The 24,679-nt window shown below is 50.6% G+C and overlaps 3 protein-coding genes across 3 annotated transcripts; all 3 read left to right on the top strand.

Moving 5' to 3' along the window:
- The first annotated feature begins 8,015 nt into the window (after positions 1–8,015).
- LOC119100051 (cocaine esterase) lies at positions 8,016–9,785 on the top strand. The gene is made up of 2 exons (XM_037223166.1): positions 8,016–8,754; positions 9,274–9,785. The coding sequence occupies exons 1-2, from the start codon at positions 8,016–8,018 to the stop codon at positions 9,783–9,785; spliced, it is 1,251 nt and encodes a 416-aa protein (XP_037079061.1).
- Positions 9,786–11,065: 1,280 nt separating this feature from the next.
- On the top strand, positions 11,066–15,064 carry LOC119100050 (venom carboxylesterase-6-like). Its single transcript, XM_037223165.1, has 2 exons — positions 11,066–11,114; positions 13,359–15,064. The coding sequence occupies exons 1-2, from the start codon at positions 11,066–11,068 to the stop codon at positions 15,062–15,064; spliced, it is 1,755 nt and encodes a 584-aa protein (XP_037079060.1).
- A 7,588-nt stretch (positions 15,065–22,652) lies between these two features.
- LOC119100049 (venom carboxylesterase-6-like) lies at positions 22,653–24,679 on the top strand. Its single transcript, XM_037223164.1, has one exon. It carries the CDS (start codon positions 22,653–22,655, stop codon positions 24,420–24,422), a length of 1,770 nt encoding a protein of 589 aa, XP_037079059.1. The 3' UTR covers positions 24,423–24,679.

Here is a 24,679-nt window from a genome sequence, read left to right as displayed (position 1 = left end):
GATTAGAGGGTTCAGGGATGCTTACCTATGCGCTTTGGTGGGTATGCGTCCTTTTTCCTTACCCTTGTCTCATACAGTGAGGGGGTAGATGCTACCCTGTAAGGTTTTCCGAGGATTTCTCTCCAGTGTATCTTGCAATAATGCCTCAATTTTTCGTAGCTTATGGTTAGCTCGCTATACTTGTTTTGACAACCAAAAACGATTTTCTGGCATGTTTGGTTTCCGAGTGCCGACAGTTTTCAGGAACACTGCACGGCGATCCACATGTGGCGAGAGGACGGGAGGCAAACGACGAATCCACCGAACGCTCGCGGTAGGCCGACATTGTCAGGGAGCTAGAATCGCTTTTGAACTAGGGTGGGAGTGAAAAATTCCATCGCAAAAAGACCGTGCGGCAGCGAAAAATCCATTCACAAAAGACGGAACTTATGAGCTCGTGACGGATGCTTCAGCGAACAAAGACATCTATTTCACGTTGGCATGGACGTAATGTCAGGAACCTGACAAAACTATTTCGTTTTTAACATCTTAGGCCATTAAAGTGAAACAGAATACATTAACACGCTATCGGGTGGGGGGGAGGGGGGGGGGGCAAATTGACCCTTCCCCGAGGACTTTTACCGAATGGTTTTTGAACAGCGCGGCGTAGACGCGCCACATTTTGCATAGCTGTAGAAAATTGCATAGCAGATCGTTTAACATACCAATTTTAGATGTACCTTGTAACGTCGCTGACCTATGACAGGTCAAAGTCATTCCATGGTTTCAGCGAAGGCAATTTCTAGGGAATCGTTCAATCTGATACAACAACGGAGTGTTTGACGAAAACATAAACATCCGAGATGCTTTCATAGGCACCGCAAATATTGAATGAGCAAATTGCGTTGACCTAAGGTCAGGTGTGATGGTCAGACCAAGGTCAAAACCAACCTGATTTATTACTCTAGGGCTTGCTGTATGGGATAGTTTCTGGTGCTCATTTCGAATTTATTGACAGCAGGAACCGCATCATACATTTTCAATTGACTTCTTAGAGGTCAGAATAGGCCATTGACCTCAGACGACCCGGGTCCAACGTTTTGTTTTAGGAACATACTGCCTAGCGTAATCTTTGTCGCCTATTCAAATGAAACCGCAGAGCAGTCTTGGATCATTTTGGTCACTATGACCTTCAAACGGTCAAACAAGGTCGATGACCACAAATGGGCTTGTGACCTTTTGCTTAAAGACAGTTGCCTAGGTTCTGGGGGCGCTTTGGAGACCAACCTGGAATTTGACATTGTTGGACCTTATTTGACCTGAGGGTTATGACCTAGGAAGCTGGAACCCTAACCTAAGTGAGTTCACATATAGGTCAAGACACCCTGTAAATTTGGTGTCTCCAGCTTTCTTAGTTCCCGAGATCGCAGAGGGGGGTTCAAATTACACCACCCCCCCCCCCCCCACACACACACCCGAGCGAAGGGTACCTAGCTGGTCAACCGGGCGCGTGTGAAAGCATAGTAATTTCATTACAGTATTATGAGCATAACAAATTATTAACACTAATAATTTGATGCTGCACTTTTCAGTTACCTTCCACAGTACTTTTAAAACAAAACAAAGCAAAGCAAAGCAAATTCAATAACACTATAACAACAGAAAATTCAACAAGCGCAAAACACTCGATCAAAAAAACAAAGGACTCCTACACATCAGCCCAGCACCAAGTCAAACACAATAGATATACTTCTGGCTTCTCTTAACGTGGCGTCAGGGAACACTAACATTTTGTCACTGTTTCTTATAAAATACCAACACTTATTTCCGTGAAAATAGCCTATGCCTAACCTAAAGAGGCAGCTTACATCATCTCATCCTGTATAACCTGTTTGTATCACAGCAGCAGTTGTGTGTTACTGATTCTTGCACAAATCCTATTACCACTTGCCATGCACTTGACCAACTTAACCCAACTTAGAGTAGCCCAAGTGGTGAACATCATCTCAACTCACCTATCTGTTGACAGCAGCACTTGTAATAAAAACATGATATTTAAAGCTAGTTTTTGGCTGGTTTCAACTTGCATTTTAATTCAGTTAATTTTTGCATGCTTGTTGACATCAGACAAAGCTGACAACATGCAAATTAAAACACTTTAAATCACTTTGAACAACTTATTTTGATTGTCATGGTTACCCTGTGTCACAGGCAATAATGGGTATGCTCCACAAAACAATTTCTCTTCCCCAAAAACAACATAACTTCTAGATGACCATGCCAGCATTGCTGCTTGCTTTTTCAGCTGCAGCAAATGCATCCATTTGGGCTTGTTTATTCATATTTAATTACGGAGTTTGAGATGATGGCTTCACATTTTAAATGTGGTGGTTTGACTATTTGTTACATAGCAATACTTAACTCATATTATAATTGCTATGCAGCTTAGAGTATCCTTGTGTTAAAAATAAAGTGAATATATACAGTACAGTCATTTACCAGTCAGCAAACCATGGCAACTATAGAAAACATCTGGTTAAAGCAGCCATGAGGGACGACTTTAAGAAATTTGGGGCAGATAACCAAGAATGTGTAACAAAATAAGCCAAGTGCATGTCTTGAGGCACCATAATTTGTCTTATGTCAAAACGCGATGCATAAAAACAGAAAATGGCTAACTCTCGTTACCAATCATGTGTTGAAAGCAGGTAAGCAATTACCTGGTCCACAGGAGACTTACCGGCTTCCTCCTGCCCCCCCCCCCCAAAAAAAAATATTCTGTACCTTTTGCATGGTCTGCTGGCAGAGGGCCTTGGACTCACCCCTAAATATAAATATTAATCGTGATCACCAACCTTCGAGATTAAAACGCGAAACAAGCAAGAGGTGCGCATGATAAACATATCCACAGGGCAGAATTTCGCCGTCAAACACTTCTGTATTAGCTGCGTCAGGTCTGTCCCAGGGCTCAACATGGCAGCATATTCTAATGCTGCCATACAGGCGCATTAGGCAAGGCTGTTGTAAGCCTTTCCAGATAGCATGGTAAGTCAGAAACTCGAAAAGCTTGGATTTATCCTTATTGAGCACCGCCATTAACCAAAAAAAAAACAGTTAAACGAAGGTTTAAGAGGGCAAAAATGGCGTTAAAAATAAGTTCCGTGCTTCAAATTGTCTCATTCATTCCCTGTGAATTGTTCAGGCTTGGGCGTATATCAAACATGTTTGGGCGGCTGGCGAATTAATCCAATTGATGTATGAAATACGTACAAGCTTGCAATTGGAGCTTCTTGCGGAGAAATTTAACAACATTTTAAGCAGAAGATGGTACCTCTAAAGGCAATCGAAAAGGAAGGAAGAACAAAGTGGCATCACACTGGTATGATACCAAGAAAAACAAAAGTAGCTAAATGAATATAAAGACTGGTACTTTTATCGCAAGATATTGTAATCGGCTGACTTGACTTAAAATCTGTTAATGTAAGTGCTCAAATGGTGATATTAATTTTGTAAGTTTAGATTAAAAGACATTTCTTGAACTTTTCTCTCCTGCATTTCGGGAGTGATGCAATTTAGTAGTCAAGTTTTGTCGGGAAAAAAGAAGTACGTGGAGTAAAATTCTCTACTAAGCCTTGCTGATATTTGCACCAGCCTCTGCTTTCGTGGTGTGGTGATGAGACCAAAAAATAGGGGATGGGTGGAAACCTTGCCTTTGGCGCACAGCTGCAGATTGTGATGCATTTTGTGAACAAACCAAACTTAATGTATGCAAGCGGCTGGGGTCGCTCGGGTTCTTGGGCTTGGAGGTACCTGGCGCCCTTGCTCTGTGGATACACAGACATGATTCATATGTAGGTGAGGTAGGACATAGCCATCGGTGTCCAGGTTCTGCGGAGCCTCGTTTATGCTTGATGGTTTCAAGTGAGCTCTAATTTGGATCACGTCTGAAAACCTCAAAACGTTCCATAGGGGTTTGGCATGTGCGATTAGACGATGTCAGGCAGGAGTGAAAAATTCACATAAAATATGGGAAAAAGAGTGAAAAATTCCTTTTCATAGGGTGTTGCTTTACACCCAAAGTCGGCAATTCTAGGACACTGGACATTGTTACATCAACGGAGGCCTACATCACACAGTATGCCCAGAACACACAAAACTACTTAACCATACGCTCACAATTAAAGAAGCAACACGCGCGTGTGTGTGTGTGTGTGTGTGTGTGTGTGTGTGTGTGTGTGTGTGTGTGTGTGTGTGTGTGTGTGTGTGTGTGTGTGTGTGTGTGTGTGTGTGTGTGTGTGTGTGTGTGTGTGTGTGTGTGTGTGTGTGTGTGTGTGTGTGTGTGTGTGTGTGTGTGTGTGTGTGTGTGTGTGTGTGTGTGTGCATGTGTGTGATTCATGATAGCCACGTGACATGGGTTCATAAATATTGCCATGCAAAACGGAAAATGGAGGGATATTTAGGAACAAGTGCTCTTTCCCTGGAATATCGTGGTGAATTAACATATACTTGGCAACGTATATGCTATCTCCAATGGCGTTTTTGTAGCGTGATCTCGTTAAGACCATACTACTAGCTTTTTTCGCGAAAAGCTAGAAACAGGCTGGAGTACAACTTGTTTGTAAGGCAGTTAGTAAAACTCAGGACATAGAACTTAGTTTGAAAACTTTGTTTTGAATTAACAATGGAATGGTCGCGTAAGTCCCCCCACCCCCATACTTTCGGTCGGCGTTATGAAATAGGGCGAGTCAGTTTGTTAAGGAGCCAAGTACTTCCGCAATGGAACGCATTTTTTCGTCTATTCTTACTGCTCAAACTTATGGCTTCTGATCACAGCAATGAGATGTACCCCGAACGAGACGAGCGCGAGTGCGATATGAGCCAGCTGCACCGGTGTTCACACGACGCCACGGATGTCTCACTGGGAGACGAGCGCGAGTGCGATATGAGCCAGCTGCGCCGGTGTTCACACGACGCCCCGGATGTCACACTGGGAGACGAGCGCGAGTGCGAATATGAGCCAGCTGCACCGGTGTTCACACGACACCCCAGATGTCACACTGGGAGACGAGCGCGAGTGCGAATATGAGCCAGCTGCATCGGTGTTCACACGACGCCACGGATGTCACACTGGAGATGATATTTATCCGATCGGCATGTTTCGAAAAGATTCAAACATTTTCGTGTCTTGCAAAGCCCCGAATCCTGAAAACGGGGATTGAGATCTTGAAAATTAGGATTCGGATCTTAAAAAAACATAGGATGGATACTGAAGCCCGCCCATCGTAAGCTTGTAATCACAAATTTCAGAGTATTCTCAGCTCTAGATTACAACCCTTGCATAGCACAAAGTAGAACTGTGAAATGCACACGATGAGATTAGACGCGACGGCAAGCGTTACAATTAAGCTATTTTAACCTTTTGGAGAGATGTAGTCGCATACATCGTGTGATGTCTTCGTCCAGCGGTACGGCTCAGCTCGGTTAGAAAGAGACGTGTAGTGACGCGGCGATCTGTAATGGACTGAGTCCAGTGGCGTACTGCCCCTGCTATACCAGGCAGGCACGACATAACATTTAGTTCAGGTGAGCTACCACTTATGAGTCAGCTTACACACACGCACCTATTATGCGTCCCGTACGGTCCGCCACCGGACGGTGGTCAGCGCCCGCGGCGATATGTCGCATTCCACCGCGCGGCCGAGGCCGCGGCGCGACACGGCAGGGGCGGCATGCTGTGCCTTTGTGAAGGCTGGGCGTGCTCACAACACATCGGGCAATGGAAAACGATTAAAATATTAAAACTCCTGTTCTGAGCCACGGCTCAGAGGGAATTCAAGCATTACCGGCAAAATAAGCGGCCAAACAGATGAGTGTTCGAATCACAATTTGCATCACGCGAACTCGCCTCCCAGCCAGAGGTAAACAACGTTCCATTTCATTCGACGTGGAAGCATAATTTATCTTCGTTAAAGCACTGCCATTTTGAATGTTCACCCATTAACATTAAGCACAAATAATCGAGCAGTGGCCCGCAAGCTGATCTGCAAGCCGCCTTTCAACACCATGGGTCATTGCTAAAGGTCATCTGGGCTGCGCAGACCGGCGAGTACTCACACCAGCTGGGAAGGTTGGGTTTACAAGCTGGGGAAATTGCGGGCGCGGGCAAACGGCACGTGTACAAGTCCTAAAAACTACGGGTGTCACCACGGGTCGTAGGACATATAAATTAGTAGCACAAGAAGACGAACACAAATTTTTACGAACAGTTGACTGGGAACTGAGCGAACGTTGACACCGGGCACACAACCCAGGCAAAACTTTCACTGATGTTAAAATGCCAGCGCAGCAACATGTACGCTAAAGACATCACATGTAAAAGAGGCGAGGAATGCAATACAAAATATAATGACAAATAACATGTAAGATGAAGCATTTCAGTCCAATCGCGACCACAAACGTAACAGCAAAATACATTTACATGAGATACAGAAGCTCTAAGTTATTGTGCGAACAACTGCGTTTGCATAATGATAACATACCTTACATGTACTGAAACTGCAAAACATAGTGAACTTCAGTACATCACATGAATGCTTTACAGCAGCCCACTTAGGGAAGTCAAAGAATCACGTCATAGATTTAGGTGTTATGTAAAAATGACATCGTATAACAATCCCGATCCACTTACTAGTCTTGGTTCATAAGCCTGCTGGTTGCCGAACAACATTCAAAACAAGCACATGACCTAGAATAGGTAGCTTTGAAACAGTTTTTAAAGCTTGTTAACTTTTCTTAAAATCACGATACCGGTCCATGCTATCCCAAATATCCAACAAACAGTTAAGGAGCTAGAAGACCACTCAGTGCACCTTTCAGTACATAAAATGTGTCCGTTGGATTTTTTCCACTTTTGAACATCATTAACATTAGTGGCGTTGCTGGTGAGAATCGCATTTCCTTTTGATACCGTATCATCCTAGTCTGCATAACTCAAACTCCAATGGCTCGCATAAAAGGGATGACACAAATCATGAACATGAGCTCTTGAACGGAGGAAACGATTTTGTCTGTCAGGCAAGCTAAGTATTCATTTATACTTGAATCGATATAGCTATGACAATTTTTTACACCTTGATATCTGGGTTGTCTAAGCTAGAAACATATTATATCACCATCTGACCATACTGAAAAAGTCGGCACTGTGAAGCGCACCACATAATCTTAAGATTGCTCTTTCAGCTGAAAACCCATACAAATCTGGAAAAAGCCTTGTAAGCATAAGTTGCAACGCTAAGACTGTTGTCAAAGTATAAGTGATGCTCTTGCTCGCTTGCTGTAGCTGATGAAATTAATAGGATCGCGTGCTCAGAAATGACGACCGTAAAGCATGTGATGTTCAAACATACTGCACCTAATTAAGGTGTCAAGGCAGATACATGTGTGTGATGCCACTGCAACTGTAAGTGCATACGGTTATCTCCTTAAGACTTCGGATTATCTCATAGTTGAAGGTGATCGTGCTTCTCTCTGATTGTGGCTTTTCACTCTCTCGTAAGCCTTTGTCTAAGCTGTGCTAGACAAAGGCTTTGTCTTGGCAGTGCTAGACGCGTACATCTGCAAAACTGGCACATGTCCAGAAAAAGTCCATAGTCATGTTGGCGGCGGCGAATGCAAGCAGAGGCGGATGAAGCATGGCGCACGGACACCAACATTGGGTGGTGGACTGCAGCGCACGCTCCGAAGTGTCCTACATTAACACCGATCTCCTCCCATGAGATAACATCGCGAGCGCATATTCCATCCATCTTGCAACTGAGCCGCCAACATACACAGATGAGGTCGCGCAATTTGCACGCCCCTGCGGCTCATGGCAGACCTCAGTCCAGAGCTTGCATATCTATTGCCTTATTTGTAGTTACTCCGCCCACGGAGTTAATCCGAGACTTCGGCCGGCCCTTGTCAGTGCCACGGACCCGCTGGGAGTGAGCACACCCGTCGCTCTCCCGCTCGGCAATGTTGTCCCTCGCACAGCGAAGATGGCCGACCAGCTCCGGCGCGCGCCGGCGGTGCTGCTGAGTCTGACGCTGCTGCTGACCGCAGCGGCCGGCTACCCCGACGTGCAGTCCCGCCCGCTGGTCGCCACGCGAGAGGGCATCGTCAGGGGCGTGGCGCGGCGCAGCGCCGCCGGCGGCCTCTTCTTCGGCTTCAAGGGGATCCCGTACGCGCGCGCGCCGCTCGGGCCACTCCGCTTTCAGCCGCCGCAACGCCACCCGGGCTGGGCGGACGTGCTGGACGGCCTCAAGCACGGCCGCACGTGTCTGCAGTACAACGCCTTTAAGAGCAACAGTCTGGAGGGCGACGAGGACTGTTTGTTCGCCAACGTGTACACGCCGCAGCTGCCGGCGCTGGAGAGAGCCGTTGGAGGTTTGCCAGTCATGGTTTTCATACACGCCGGTGGCTTCACGATGGGCAGCGGAGACGAGGAGATATACGGACCGAACTACTTCATGGACGAGGCTGTGGTGCTGGTGACCTTCAACTACCGACTTGGATCGTTCGGATTCTTCACGACACGCGATAAGAACGCTCCCGGCAACTACGGTTTGCTAGACCAGGTGATGCTGCTGCAGGGGGTCCGGGATAATATCGCCAGATTTGGCGGAGACCCTGCTACGGTGACCGTTTTCGGCACGTCAGCGGGAGGGGCCAGTGTCTCGCTTTTGGTGCTGAGCCCCCTGGCGAAAGGTCTGTTTCACCACGCCATCAGCCAGTCAGGTACGGCATTGGCAAACTTTGCGGCAGGTGGAAAGGCGAAGAATTTGGCTCAGAAGTTTGCAGAGCAGCTAAATTGCTCTGCCGACGATGTCTCCATCATAATTGAGTGCGTAAGGAACGCCCCCTCCGAGGATCTCATGGAGGCCAGAAAGAAAGTAAGGCTGCAGGAGGCGCTTTTTCATCCGCGGGTGGACCACGAATCGGAATCGCCGTTTCTGCCAAAAGATCCGCGATATCTCATCAAGAATGGGGAATTCAACCTGGTTCCATGGATGAATGGCATTGCGGAAGAGGAAGGAGCACTGTATGCTCGTTTTTTTCTCCAAAACAAATCAGTGGCGGAAGGTGTGTCTTCAGGAAATCCCATCACATGGGGCATCCTAACTGGCTTGATTAGCGAGTCCGGGGCCATTCCACTGGACTGTGGATCGGACTCAAACGTGGAGATCGCCAAAGTGATTGACTTCTACGTCGGCAATGACACACTCAGCCATACTAACACTCTGCCGTTCGTTCGAGCTATAGGAGACCGAGTATTTGTTGTTCCCATGTCGGAGGAGGTGCGCCTCGCGTCACTCCACGCGCCGGTCTACAAATACGTGCTGGATTACAGAGGACCTGGTCGCCTCTCCCCCGCCGAGCTGTTTGGAATTGATGCACCTATCATTGATCCCTCGCACGGCGATGACTTGGTGTACCTGTTCAGCAACGCAAAGCAGGCAGCGTACCCGGCCGACTCGCCGACGTACACCATGATCCGCTTCATGGTGAGCCTGTGGACGAGCTTCGCTCGCACCGGTCGGCCCAGCTCAACCGTCCTGCCGACGCCCGACTGGCCTGTCTTCACCGAGCACAGCCAGCGCCACATGCGACTCAATGCGGAGCCCTCAGTCGGGGAGCGGCTGTTCGATGAGCGCGTGCGCTTCTGGCAGAGCGTCCGCATAAACGAGGCCTGGCGGCACGAGGTGCAGACCAGCTGCCTGCCGAACGGGGCTGAGTACGGAGCGCGCAGGCGGCGCTCGGCCCCTTGAGCCTTTGATGATTCAGTGGCTGGTGTACGACGCTGAGAGCCGAACCGGGCTTCCGGCAGGTGTTTCAGAGCCGCTTCCAGTCGCGAGCGCTGACGTGACGGAGACCAGGAGCCCGGCGCGCGCTGGTTTCGCCGCGATCTTTTAAGTGGGAGGCGTGAAGTGATTGTTAGAAAGTACGTCTGCCACGTATATGTGGAGCACACGTCGAACTGTCGATTGTTGCACCATTGGAACAATGACTCGGAATGAAAGCTATGAATGGGTACATAAGCATCTTACTCCGATTAGTTATTTATAATGCAGATCAATCGCTGGCCCTGCCACAGCACGCTGATGGGTGCCGTCGCTGGGATGTGCGACGTCCGTGACACCATGGGATGGCTGCTGCCACAGCACGCTAGGGTTCGCCGTCACCGGGATGTGGGATGTCCGTGACACCACGGGATGGCTGCTCCCACAGCACGCTGAGGGGTGCCGTCACCGGGGTGTGGGACGTCCGTGACACCATGGGGTGGCTGCTGCCACAGCACGCTGAGGTGCGCCGTCACCGGGGTGTGGGACGTCCGTGACATCATGGGATGACTGCATGCTTTTTTCCGCGTGACCATTTCAGAATTTCCAAAAAGTTCGTGGATTTACCTAGCGTGGCTTTGGAGATCCGATGAAGCAGGCTTTCTGGTGGTTTCTTGTTTCTGTCAAATGTATGCCTTTATCGATCAAAAAATTTTGGTAAGAAGATTGATCCTGCCGTTCCTGACAACATTAATCTCAGAAGTACCCCGCCCGACTGGGGGCACGGGCTGAGAGATGAGAGACAGACCTGATAACAAAGGGTTTGGTGGCGTGGCTGTACTAGTGAGAGAGTCACTGGAGGCGACTGTGGTGAACGGACCTGATCAGGTCACAGCAGGCTCCGAACTGGAGTCGCTGTGGGTCCAGATCCACGCTGGCTCTCGAAAAGTGATGGTGTGCTCACTGTACCGGCCCCCGACACGGACGCAGGCCCGAGTCACTGCGGACCTCGGTGAGCTGGAGCAGCAACTCCAGAACATCCTCACCTGTCACAGTGGACCCGTCATCATATCCGGTGACATCAACATCAACATCTGCAGCAGCAACGAGAACACCGCGGCCAGCAAGTTCAGATCTCCTTACAGCATACTCTCTGCAGCAGCATATCAGCGGGCACACGTTCTTGTCATCTAACTCCACCATCGATTGTATTTGTGCAAACGGTGGTGTTGAGCGCGCCGGCACGCCGTACTGTCACTATAGTCCCCATGACTGGTCACGTGCTCTGTTGCCGCTACCGGACTACCGACCTGCACAGTGCGCACTGACGGTAGATGCTTGCGCAAACTGGGCTTGACGGAGGCGAATCGACGTCTCCAAAGTGTGGACTGGGGTCCAGTGTACGGCAGTGTCGATCCAGGAGACCAGTGCGACTATTTCCTTACAATGACTCGTCCTATCGTTGATGCTTTAGCACCGCTGAGTCGTTCAAAAGTGCGCAATCCTACAGCACCACCTCCACGGAAGCTACTAAAGACCTGATGGCCCGGCGGCGTGCCGCACTCCCTGATTATGACCGCGAGACGCATAAGGACCAGAAGTTGATGAAGTTTCCAGCACGAGGTATCTCTGGGCGTCGGAAATATGATCATGTGAGTGATGTTTTACGAGATCTCGAGTGGATGTCTGCTGACAACATGTTCTTATATCATACACTGACAATTCTAAAACGTATCCTGCAAAGATCCCAGCCGGAGTCGCTATCTGATCACCTTATCCATAGACGCCATGTTCGCCATCGCACAACGAGGCAGGGTGATATGTTACATGGACGGTGATCAGATCCGAATGGGGAAGGCGGCGTTTTGTTCTCACCACCGTGACCGCCCACAGCGCACTACCACCAAATATTCGCGACCTGAGCCTTCCACAATTCAAACGCGAGTTGCATAGTTATATCCTGCAGCGGCGGATCAATAACGGATAGCGACGCCTACTTCAACTGACTTTAGCGAATGTCAGGGAGTGCGTTCTGCGTATGTGTGCCTGTGTGTGTACGTGTTTGCTCGAGCCTCCCTGACCTACAGTGTTTTATTTCCATGCCACGGGCTCTGTAACAGCCACAGTCTCAGTGGAGTGAGCTTATGACGTGTAATACATAAATAAATGAATGGACTGTACTTTGGCTGTCAGTTATTTTGGTAACATGAATCAATTAAAAACTTTGCCGTCACAATACAAACTGTAGCTGCCGCTTGAGCCTCCGATAGCATGCCCTGCCCATTAACCCAAATTTGACATTTCAGCCTTCCCTGCTACACAACAAAATTATATCGAAAAGCTTGCTTAGGCCCGTGGTTAGCACTTTTACACTGCATGCACAAAACTAATTGTTGAGGTATTAACATTTTCCAATGCGACGGCGCTTCAAGCAGACTTATGCGCGACGCATTGAGAACAAAAACTGGGTCACGCTATTAAAGACACCCTTTAAACAATTTTGAAGGCGCTCTTACGCTATGTCAACTCTATGTCCGAAAAATGCGTATTAAGTCTTTCAGAGTACTTCTAATGAACATCATTTGCCTTCCATATTTCTTGCGGATGGATTCTCAAAATCTAAGCATGAAATTTGATATAACTTATGCACCTGTGTCGTAGTAAAATACGCATGATTACTTGCTATGGTTTATGTGCGTGTATTCGTGTGTGCATCTGCGTGTGTGCATAATAATAGACCATGGGACGTGCGTTCTACCAAGGAATAACTGAACAACCATGCTTCAGACTAGAAATTTGTATCTCCGCATTATACATGGGAGTCTCTAATTCCTTGCGTGACAGAAATGCTTTGCTTAAGTGTATGATCCTGATCTAAATGGGTTAAATCTGTCGCCACGGGAAAAGGCTAAAAACTGTGAACTGTGTGTGATGCCACTGCAACTGTAGGTGCATACGGTTATCTCCTTGAGACTTCGGCTTGTCTCGTAATTGAAGGTGATCGTGCTTCTCTCTGAATGTGGTTTTCCACTCTCTCGTAAGCCTTTGGCAGTGCTAGACGCGTAAATCTGCAAGACTGGCACATGTCCAGAAAAAGTCCCTTGCCATGTTGGCGGCGGCGAATGCAAGGAGAGGCGGATGAGGCATGGCGCCCGGAAACCAACGTTGGGAGGTGGGCTGCAGCGCACGCTCCGAAATGTCCTACATTAACACCGAGCTCCTCCCATGAGAACAAATATAATATCGCGAGCGCATGTTCCATCCATCTTGCAACTGAGCCACCAACATGTACAGATGAGGTCGTGCCATTTGTACGCCCCTGCGGCTCATGGCGGACCTCAGTCCAGAGCTTGCATGTCTATTGCCTTCTTTGTAGTTAATCCGCCCACGGAGTTAATCCGAGACTTCGGCCGGCCCTTGTCAGTGCCACTGACCCGCTGAGAGCGAGCACACACGTCCCTCTCCCGCTCGGCACTGTCGTCACTCGCACAGCGACGATGGCCGTCCTGCTCCGGAGCGCGCCGGCGGTGCTTCTGAGTCTGACGCTGCTGCTGACCGCAGCGGCCGGCTACCCCGACGTGCAGTCCCGCCCGCTGGTCGCCACGCGAGAGGGCATCGTCAGGGGCGTGGCGCGGCGCAGCGCCGCCGGCGGCCTCTTCTTCGGCTTCAAGGGGATCCCGTACGCGCGCGCGCCGCTCGGGCCACTCCGCTTTCAACCACCGCAACGCCACCCGGGCTGGGCGGACGTGCTGGACGGCCTCAAGCACGGCCGCACGTGTCTGCAGTACAATTCGCTGAAGAACTACAGTCTGGAGGGCGAAGAAGACTGCTTGTTCGCCAATGTGTACACGCCGCAGCTGCCGGCGCTGGAGAGAGCCGTTGGAGGTTTGCCAGTCATGGTCTTCATCCACGGCGGGGGCTTCATGATGGGCAGCGGAGACGAGGAGATATACGGACCGAACTACTTCATGGACGAGGCTGTGGTGCTGGTGACCTTCAACTACCGACTGGGACCGTTCGGATTCTTCACGGCACACGATAAGAGCGCTCCCGGCAACTACGGTCTGCTGGACCAGGTGATGCTGCTGCAGTGGGTCCGGGACAATATCGCCAGATTCGGCGGAGACCCTGCTGCGGTGACCGTTTTCGGCGAGTCAGCGGGAGGGGCCAGTGTCTCGCTCTTGGTGCTGAGCCCCCTGGCGAAAGGCCTGTTCCACCACGCCATCAGCCAGTCAGGTACGGCATTGGCAGACTTTGCGGCAGGTGGAAAGGAGAAGGATTTCACTCAGAAGTTTGCAGAACAGCTCAATTGCTCTGCCGACGATGTTTCCATCATGGTCGAGTGCATAAGGAATGCCCCCTCCGAGGATCTCATGGAGGCTAAAAAGAAAATAGGCCTGCAAGAATTTTTTTTTCATCCGCGGGTGGACCACGAATCGGAATCGCCGCTGCTGCCAAATGATCCGCGTTATCTCATCAAGAATGGGGAATTCAACCTGGTTCCATGGATGAATGGCATTGCGGAAGAGGAAGGAGCACTGTATGCTCGTTTTTTTCTCCAAAACAAATCAGTGGCGGAAGGTGTGTCTTCAGGAAATCCCATCACATGGGGCATCCTAACTGGCTTGATTAGCGAGTCCGGGGCCATTCCACTGGACTGTGGATCGGACTCAAACGTGGAGATCGCCAAAGTGATTGACTTCTACGTCGGCAATGACACACTCAGCCATACTAACACTCTGCCGTTCGTTCGAGCTATAGGAGACCGAGTATTTGTTGTTCCCATGTCGGAGGAGGTGCGCCTCGCGTCACTCCACGCGCCGGTCTACAAATACGTGCTGGATTACAGAGGACCTGGTCGCCTCTCCCCCGCCGAGCTGTTTGGAATTGATGCATCGATCATGGATCCCTCGCACGGCGATGACTTGGTGTACCTGTTCAGCAACGCAAAGCAGGCAGCGTACCCGGCCGACTCGCCGACGTACACCATGATCCGCTTCATGGTGAGCCTGTGGACGAGCTTCGCTCGCACCGGTCGGCCCAGCTCAACCGTCCTGCCGACGCCCGACTGGCCTGTCTTCACCGAGCACAGCCAGCGCCACATGCGGCTCAATGCGGAGCCCTCAGTCGAGGAGCGGCTGTTCGAGGAGCGCGTGCGCTTCTGGCAGAGCATCCGCATGAACGAGGCCTGGCGGCACGAGGTGCAGACCAGCTGTCCGCCAGACGGGGCTGAGTACGGAGCGCGCAGGCGTCGCTCGGCCCCTTGAGCCTTTGATGATTCAGTGGCTGGTGTACGACGCTGAGAGCCGAGCCGGGCTACCGGCAGGTGTTTCAGAGCCTCTTCCAGTCGCAGCGCTGACGTGACGGAGATCAGGAGCCCGGCACGCGCTGGTTTTGCCGCGATCTTTTAAGTGGGAGGCGTTAAGTGATTGCTTAGAAAGTACGTCTGCCACATATATGTGGAGCACACGTCAAACTGTCGATTGTGGCACCATTGGAACAATGATTCGGAATAAAAGCTATGAATGGGTACGTTAGAATCTTACCCCGATTAGTCATTTATAATGTAGATCGATCGCTGGCCCTGCCACAGCACGCTGAGGTGCACCGTCACTGGGATGTGCGACGTACGTGACACCATGGGGTGGCTGCTGCCACAGTACGCTGAGAGGTGCCGTCACTGGGATGTGCGACGTCCGTGACACCATGGGGTGGCTGCTGCCACAGCACGCTGAGGTGCGCTGTCACCAGGGTGTGGGACGTCCGTGACATCATGGGATGACTGCATGCTTTTTTCCGCGTGACCATTTCAGAATTTCCAAAAAGTTCGTGGATTTACCTAGCGTGGCTTTGGAGATCCGATGAAGCAGGCTTTCTGGTGGTTTCTTGTTTCTGTCAAATGTATGCCTTTATCGATCAAAAAATTTTGGTAAGAAGATTGATCCTGCCGTTCCTGACAATATTAATCTCAGAAGTACCCCGCCCGACTGGGGGCACGGGCTGAAAGATGAGAGACAGACCTGATAACAAAGGGTTTGATGGCGTGGCTGCACTAGTGAGAGAGTCACTGGAGGCGACTGTGGTGAACGGACCTGATCAGGTCACAGCAGGCTCCGAACTGGAGTCGCTGTGGGTCCAGATCCACGCTGGCTCTCGAAAAGTGATGGTGTGCTCACTGTACCGGCCCCCGACACGGACGCAGGCCCGAGTCACTGCGGACCTCGGTGAGCTGGAGCAGCAACTCCAGAACATCCTCACCTGTCACAGTGGACCCGTCATCATATCTGGTGACATCAACATCAACACCTGCAGCAGCAACGAGAGCACCGCGGCCAGCAGGTTCAGAGAGTTCCTCACAGCATACTCTCTGCAGCAGCATATCAGCGGGCACACGTTCTGGTCATCTAACTCCACCATCGATTGTATTTGTGCAAACGGTGGTGTTGAGCGCGCCGGCACGCCGCACTGTGACTATAGTCCCCATGACTGGTCACGTGCTCTGTTGCCGCTGCCGGACTACCGACCTGCGCAGTGCGCACTGACGGTAGATGCTGGCGCAAACTTGACTTGACGGAGGCGAATCGACGTCTCCAAAGTGTGGACTGGGGTCCAGTGTACGGCAGTGTCGATCCAGGAGACCAGTGCGACTATTTCCTTGCAGTGACTCGTCCTATCGTTGATGCTTTAGCACCGACGAGACGTTTAAAAGTGCGCAATCGTACAGCACCACCTGGCACGGAAGCTACTAAAGACCTGATGACCCGGCGGCGTGCTGCACTCCGTGATTATGACCGCGAGACGTATAAGGACCAAAACCGGCAAGTCAGGTCGGCAGTGCGTCGTGACGCACGAGAGGAGATTGACAGGCGTGTACGAGAGGGTGGACCGAGCTCGATGTGGCGCAGTGTGCAGCCTGTCGTCTCATCTAAGCAGCCGACCAGGTCCAAACCTGATGCGGACGCGGACGACATTAACCGGTGCTAACGGTGTAACCGGTAGGTAACCGGTAATTTGTAACTCGACCGCCCGCCAGGTGGACTCCTTGGGGCCGGAGCTGGCGGCACGCCTGCCGCGCGTGGCCAACGGCCGGTTCCAGGTATCGCCCGTTACACGAGCGATACCTGGAACGCGTCTGGAAAGCAACTGCGACGCGTCATAGCCCGCATGCATAACAGTACATCGTGCGGTGCAGACGGATTGTGTATCCGGTTTTTCAAACTGTGTATATACGTTATTTGTCCCGTGATCGCCCATATTGTAAATTCCAGCCTGACAGCACATGTAGCTCCCGACTCGTGGAAGCTGACAATAGTACATCCCATCCAAAAGACGTCAAAATCTACTGATGTTTCTACTTACACTATCTCAATTTTACCGACTATCGCAAAGGTAAACGAACGTGAAGTTTACGAACACCTGTTTGCATATTATACCTCTCACCACCTGTTCTCGTCTAGTCAACATGGTTATAGATCATATCACTCCACTGACACAGCGCTTCTCACCGTAACCGACAAAGTTTATGAGGCCCTGGATCAAAGGGAAATCACCTTGTTATGCCCACTGGACTCATCCAAATGCTTTGATGCTATCCCACATGATGGACTCACTAGAAACTCCCGCTGCACAATGTTGATGTACGTTGGTTTGCGAGCTACCTCCAAAACCACTTTCAGCAGGTCCTCGTCCAGAACCCAGGTGGCGCTTCCTCTCTGTCCGTGGCTTTGCGCAACCCGATCGGAACCTACCAGGGCTCAGCGCTCGGCCTGCTGCTGTACAGCATTTATCCTAATGATATGCCCCTGTATGTTCACGACGCATGTATTGTGCAGAGCGCGGACGACACGCAGGTTTTAGTGAGTGGGAGGCCCGGTGACATTGGTACGCTGATCACATCCATGGAGCAACATCTTTCACACCTGTCCAAATGGTTTGGCAATAACGAAATGAAAATTAACACACACAAAAAAGCACAGTCCATAGTCCTCGGCACGCGTCAAAGTCTTCGGAACCTGCCACCGGCTGGCCGCAAATTTATGGGCGCCACTGTAGACAGCTGTACTTCAGTTCGAAACCTGGGTGTTGCATTTTACTAGCGGATGGCGTTCACTGCGCACACTGATGACGTCGTGCGGCGACGCACTGGCGTTCTTATCGGCCTAAGCCACACCCGGCACAGTTTGCCTCAGCCCACACTCATTACAGCTGCTAAACTTCGCAGCACTAGTCATCTCTGGGCGTCGGAAATATGATCATGTGAGTGATGTATTACGAGATCCCGAGTGGATGTCTGCTGACAACATGTTCTTGTATCATACACTGACACTTCTGAAACGCATCCTGGAAAGGTCCCAGCCGGAGTCACTATCTAATCACCTTATCCATAGACGCCATGTTCACCATCTCACAAAGAGGCAGGATGATGTGTTACATGTGCCGGTGATCAGATCCGAATGGGGAAGGCGGCGTTTTGTTCTCACCACCGTGACCGCCTACAACGCACTACCGCAGAGCAATCGCGACCTGAGCCTTCCACAATTCAAACGCGAGTTGCGTGGTTATATCATGCAGCAGGGGATCAATAACAGATAGCGACGCCTACTTCAAACGACTAGCGAATGTGAGAGAGTGTGTTTTGCGTATGTATGCCTGCGTGTGTACGCGTTTGCGCGAGCCTCCCTGACCTACAGTGTTTTATTTCCATCGCACGGGCTCTAAAATAACCACATTCTGAGCGGAGTGAGCTTATGAGGCGTATTAAATAAATAAGTAGACTGTACTTTTGCCTGTCAGATGTTTTTGGTAACATGAATCAATTAAAATATTTACCGTCACAATACAAACTGTAGCTGCCGCTTGCGCCTCCGAAAGCATGCCCTGCCCATTAACCCAAATTTGACATTTCAGCCTATCCTGCTACACAACAAAATTACATTGAAAAGCTTGCTTAGGCCCGTGGTTAGCACTTTTACACTGTATGCACAAAACTAGTAGTTGAGGTATTAACATTTTCCAATGCGACGGCGCTTCAAGGAGACTTGTGCGCGACGCATTGAGAACTAAAAACTGGGTAACGCTATTAAAGACACCCTTTAAAACAATTTTGAAGGCGCTCTTACGCTATCCCAATTCTATGTCCGGAAAATGCGTCTTAAGTCTCTCAGTGTACTTCTAATGAGCATCATTTCCCTTCCATTTTTCCGACGGGTGGATTTTCAATATCTTAGCGTGAAATTTTACGTAAATAGCGCATCTCCGTTGTAGTAAAATATGCATGATTACTGTTTATGATTTAAGCGTGTGTATTCGTGTGTGTATCTGCATGTGTGCATGCTAATAGATTATGTGACGTGCGTTCTACCGAGGAAAACTGAACAACCATATTTCAGGCCAGCGATATGTATCTCTGCATAATGCACGGGAGTCTCTGATTTCTGGCGTGACAGAAGTGCTTTGCTTAAGTGTATGGCCTTGATCTAAATGGGTTAAATTTGTCGCCATGGGAAAAGGCTGAAAGCTCAGCTCAGTGTAATGCCAGGTAGCAAGAACAACCAGACGGGACTTGAGAACTGATGCGTGAAAGCAGAGGTGAACATGAACCCATTAAGCGGTTGATACGTTGATTGACTTATCTTTTTCGCTAACTGAATAACTACAACAATAGTTATTATTTTCCGTTGGAGTTTTAGTTCTTACCAATTTTTCATTGACTTCGGAGCGTTAAGCTTGGTGGGGGTGGTTTGGTTCTAGGCGTTTTGGCGATTAGACGGTTCAGGGATACTTATCTATGCGCTTTGGTGGGTATGCGTCCTTTTTCCTTAATCCTTGTCTCATACAGTGAGGGGGTAGATGCTACCCAGTAAGGTTTTCCGAGGATTTCTCTCCAGTGTATCTTGCAATAACGCCTCAATTTTTCGTAGTCCATGGATATCTCGTTATACTTGTTTTGACACCCAAAAACGATTTTCTGGCATGTTTGGTTTCCGAGTGCCGACAGTTTCAGGAACACTGCACGGCGATCCACATGTGGCGAGAGGACGGGAGGCAAACGACGAATCCACCGAACGCTCGCGGTGGGCCGATATGGTTACATTAACGGAGGCCTACATAACACATATATGCTCAGAACACACAAAACTACCTAACCATACGCTCATAATTAAAGAAGCAACACAAGTGCGTGTTTGTGTGTGTGTGTGTGTGTGTGTGTGTGTGTGTGTGTGTGTGTGTGTGTGTGTGTGTGTGTGTGTGTGTGTGTGTGTGTGTGTGTGTGTGTGTGTGTGTGTGCGTGTGTGTCTGTGTGTGTGTTTGTGTTTGTGTGTGTGTGTATGTGTGTGTGTGTGTGTGTGTGTGTGTGTGTGTGTGTGTGTGTGTGTGTGTGTGTGTGTGTGTTGTGGTGTGTGTTGTGTGTGTGTGTGTGTGTGTGTGTGTTGTGTGTTGTGTGTGTGTGTGTTGTGTGTGTGTGTGTGTGTGTGTGTGTGTGTGTGTGTGTGTGTGTGTGTGTGTGTGTGTGTGTTGTGTGTGTGTGTGTGTGTGTGTGTGTGTGTGTGTGTGTGTGTGTGTGTATGTTTCATGATGCCACGTGACATGGGTTCATAAATATGGGCATGCACAGTGGAAAAATAGTGGGATATTTAGGAATCAGTTCTCTTTCCCTGGAATATCGCAGTGAATTAATATATACCTGGCAACATATACGCTATCTCCAACGGCGTTTTAGTAGCGTGATCTTGTTGAGATCATATTACTAGCTTTTTCGCCGAGCGCTAGAACCAGCCTGGAATACAAATTGTTTATGAGGCAGTTAGTAAAAACTCAGGTCATAAAACTTAGTTTGAAAGCTTTGTTTTGAAATCGCAAGGGAATTGTCGAATAAGTCCCCCATACTTTCGGTCGGCGTTATGAAAAAGGGCGAGTCAGTTTGTTAAGGAGCCAGGTACTTCCGTAATGGCACGCATGTATTTTTTTACCCTATTCTTACTGCTCAAACTTATGGCTTCTAATCACAGCAATGAGATGCACCTCGAACGAGACGAGCGCGAGTGCAATATGAGCGAGCTGCACCGGTGTTCACACGACGCCACGGATGTCACACTGGGAGACGAGCGCGAGTGCGATATGAGCCAGCTGCACCGGTGTTCACTTGACGCCTCGGAAGTCACACTGGAGACGAGCGCGAGTGCGATATGAGCCAGCTGCGCCGGTGTTCATACGAAGCCCCGGATGTCACACTGGAGACGGTATTTATCTGATGGGCATGTTTTGAAAAGATTCAAACATCTTCGGACCTTGCAAAGCCCGAATTCTGAAAACGGGGATTGAAATCTTGAAAATTAGGATTTAGATCTTAAAAAAACATAGGATACTGAAGTCACTCATCGTAAGCTTGTTATCACAAATTTCAGGGTATCATCAGCTCCAGCTTACAACCCTTGCATAGCACATAGTAAAACTGTGAAATGCACACTTTAGATTAGACGCGATGATTAGACGGCAAGCGTTACGATTAAGCTATTTCAACCTTTTGGACAGATTTAGCTGCATACATCGTGTGATGTCTTCGTCCAGCGGTACGACTCAGCTCGGTCAGAAAGAGACGGCTAACGACGCGGCGATCTGTAATGGACCGAGTCCAGTGGCGTACTGCCCCTGCTATACCAGGCAGGCACGACATAACATTTAGTTCAGGTGAGCTACCACTTATAAGTCAGCTTACACACACGCACCTATCATGCGTCCCGTACGGTCCGCCTCGCGACGGTGGTAAGCGCCCGCGGCGATATGTCGCATTACACCGCGCGGCCGAGGCCGCGGCGCGACACGGCAGGGGCGGCATGCTGTGCCTCTGTGAAGGCTGGGCGTGCTCACAACACATCAGGCAATGGAAAACGATTAAAATATTAAAACCCCGTTTCTGAGCCACGGCTCAGAGGCAATTCAAGCATTACCGGCAAAATAAGCGGCCAAACAGATGAGTGTTCGAAGCACATTTTGCATCACGCGAACTTGCCTCCCAGCCACAGGTAAACAACGTTCCATTTCATTCGACGTGGAAGCATAATTCATCTTCGTTAAAGTGCTGCCATTTTGGATGTTCATCCATTAACATTAAGCACAAATAATCGAGCAGTGGCCCGCAAGCTGATCTGCAAGCTGCCTTTCAACAATCAACACTAGCTGATGACGAAATTAATAGGATCGCGTGCTCAAAAATGACAACCGTAAAGCACGCGATGTTCTAAACATACTGCACCTAACTAAGGTGCCAAGGTAGATACATGTGTGTGATGCCACTGCAACTGTAGGTGCATACGGTTATCTCCTTGAGACTTCGGCTTGTCTCGTAATTGAAGGTGATCGTGCTTCTCTCTGATTGTGGTTTTCCACTCTCTCGTAAGTCTTTGGCAGTGCTAGACGCGTACATCTGCAAGACTGGCACATGTCCAGAAAAAGTCCTTGCCATGTTGGCGGCGGCGAATGCAAGGAGAGGCGGATGAAGCATGGCGCCCGGAAACCAACGTTGGGAGGTGGACTGCAGCGCACGCTCCGAAATGTCCTACATTAACACCGAGCTCCTCCGATGAGAACAAATATAGTATCGCGAGCGCATGTTCCATCCATCTTGCAACTGAGCCACCAACATGCACAGATGAGGTCGTGCCATTTGTACGCCCCTGCGGCTCATGGCGGACCTCAGTCCAGAGCTTGCATGTCTCTTGCCTTCTTTGTAGTTAATCCGCCCACGGAGTTAATCCGAGACTTCGGCCGGCCCTTGTCAGTGCCACGGACCCGCTGAGAGTGAGCACACCCGTCGCTCTCCCCCGCTCGGCACTTGTCGTCCCCCGCACAGCGACGATGGCCGTCCTGCTACGGAGCGCGCCGGCGGTGCTGCTGAGTCTGACGCTGCTGCTGACCGCAGCGGCCGGCTACCCCGACGTGCAGTCCCGCCCGCTGGTCGCCACGCGAGAGGGCATCGTCAGGGGCGTGGCGCGGCGCAGCGCCGCCGGCGGCCTCTTCTTCGGCTTCAAGGGCATCCCGTACGCGCGCGCGCCGCTCGGGCCACTCCGCTTTCAACCGCCGCAACGCCACCCGGGCTGGGCGGACGTGCTGGACGGCCTCAAGCACGGCCGCACGTGTCTGCAGTACAACGCCTTTAAGAACAACAGTCTGGAGGGCGACGAGGACTGCTTGTTCGCCAACGTGTACACGCCGCAGCTACCGGCGCTGGAGAGAGCCGTTGGAGGTTTGCCAGTCATGGTCTTCATCCACGGCGGTGGCTTCACGATGGGCAGCGGAGACGAGGAGGTATACGGACCGAACTACTTCATGGACGAGGCTGTGGTGCTGGTGACCTTCAACTACCGACTGGGACCGTTCGGATTCTTCACGGCACACGATAAGAACGCTCCCGGCAACTACGGTCTGCTGGACCAGGTGATGCTGCTGCAGTGGGTCCGGGATAATATCGCCAGATTCGGCGGAGACCCCGCTACGGTGACCGTTTTCGGCGAGTCAGCGGGAGGGGCCAGTGTCTCGCTTTTGGTGCTGAGCCCCCTGGCGAAAGGCCTGTTCCACCACGCCATCAGCCAGTCAGGTACGGCATTCGCAAACTTTGCGGCAGGTGGAAAGGCGAAGGATTTCACCCAGAAGTTTGCAGAGCAGCTCAGTTGCTCTGTCGACGATGTTTCCATCATGGTCAAGTGCATAAGGAATGCCCCCTCCGAGGATCTCATGGAGGCTAAAAAGAAATTAGGCCTGCAAGAAATGCTTTTTCATCCACGGGTGGACAACGAATCGGAATCGCCGCTGCTGCCAAAGGATCCGCGTTATCTCATCAATAATGGGGAATTCAACCTGGTTCCATGGATGAACGGCATTGCGGAAGAGGAAGGAGCACTGTTTGCTCCGTTTTTTCTCCGAAACAAATCAGTGGCGGAAGGTGTGTTTTCAGGAAATCCCATTACATGGGGCATCCTAACTGGCTTGATTAGCGAGTTCGGGGCCATTCCGCTGGACTGTGGATCGGACTCAAACGTGGAGATCGCCAAAGTGATTGACTTCTACGTCGGCAATGCCACACTCAGCCATACCAACCCTCTGCCGTTCCTTCGAGCTGTGGGAGACCGACTGTTTGTTGCTCCCATGTCGGAGGAGGTGCGCCTCGCGTCACTCCACGCGCCGGTCTACAAATACGTGCTGGATTACAGAGGACCTGGTCGCCTCTCCGCTGCCGAGCTGCTTGGAATTGATGCACCGTACATGGGTCCCTCGCACGGTGATGACTTGGTGTACCTGTTCAGCAACGCAAAGCAGGCAGCGTACCCGGCCGACTCGCCGACCTACACCATGATCCGCTTCATGGTGAGCCTGTGGACGAGCTTCGCTCGCACCGGTCGGCCCAGCTCAACCGTCCTGCCGACGCCCGACTGGCCTGTCTTCACCGAACAGAGCCAGCGCCACATGCGGCTCAATGCGGAACCCTCAGTCGGGGAGCGGCTGTTCGAGGAGCGCGTGCGCATCTGGCAGAGCGTCCGTATGAACGAGGCCTGGCGGCACGAGGTGCAAACCAGCTGCCTGCCGGCCGGGGCTGAGTACGGAGCGCGCAGGCGGCGCTCGGCCCCTTAAGCCTTTGATGATTCAGTGGCTGGTGTACGACGCTGAGAACCGAGCCAGGCTGCCGGCAGGTGTTTCAGAGCCGCTTCCAGTCGCGAGCGCTGACGTGACGGAGACCAGGAGCCCGGCACGCGCTGGTTTTGCCGCAATCTTTTAAGTGGGATGCGTTAAGTGATTGTTAGAAAGTACGTCTGCCACGTATATGTGGAGCACACGTCGAACTGTCGATTGTGACACCACTGGAACAATGACTCGAAATAAAAGCTATG

The sequence above is a fragment of the Pollicipes pollicipes genome, unplaced genomic scaffold, assembly GCF_011947565.3.
Source record: "Pollicipes pollicipes isolate AB1234 unplaced genomic scaffold, Ppol_2.1 Scaffold_4881;HRSCAF=5763_pilon_pilon_pilon, whole genome shotgun sequence".
NCBI lineage: Eukaryota > Metazoa > Arthropoda > Thecostraca > Pollicipedomorpha > Pollicipedidae > Pollicipes > Pollicipes pollicipes.
This window is presented reverse-complemented; position numbering and strand designations above follow the sequence as displayed.

Excerpts from the sequence above, each read along its gene's own strand:
- LOC119100051 (XM_037223166.1), top strand. The coding sequence starts at position 8,016 with ATGGCCGACCAGCTCCGGCGCGCGCCGGCGGTGCTGCTGAGTCTGACG. Across the intron at positions 8,755-9,273 it reads CCACGCCATCAGCCAGTCAG|CTATAGGAGACCGAGTATTT; the intron begins GTACGGCATTGG and ends CGTTCGTTCGAG.
- LOC119100050 (XM_037223165.1), top strand. The coding sequence starts at position 11,066 with ATGACTGGTCACGTGCTCTGTTGCCGCTACCGGACTACCGACCTGCAC. Across the intron at positions 11,115-13,358 it reads CCGGACTACCGACCTGCACA|CGGCCGGCTACCCCGACGTG; the intron begins GTGCGCACTGAC and ends TGCTGACCGCAG.
- LOC119100049 (XM_037223164.1), top strand. The coding sequence starts at position 22,653 with ATGGCCGTCCTGCTACGGAGCGCGCCGGCGGTGCTGCTGAGTCTGACG.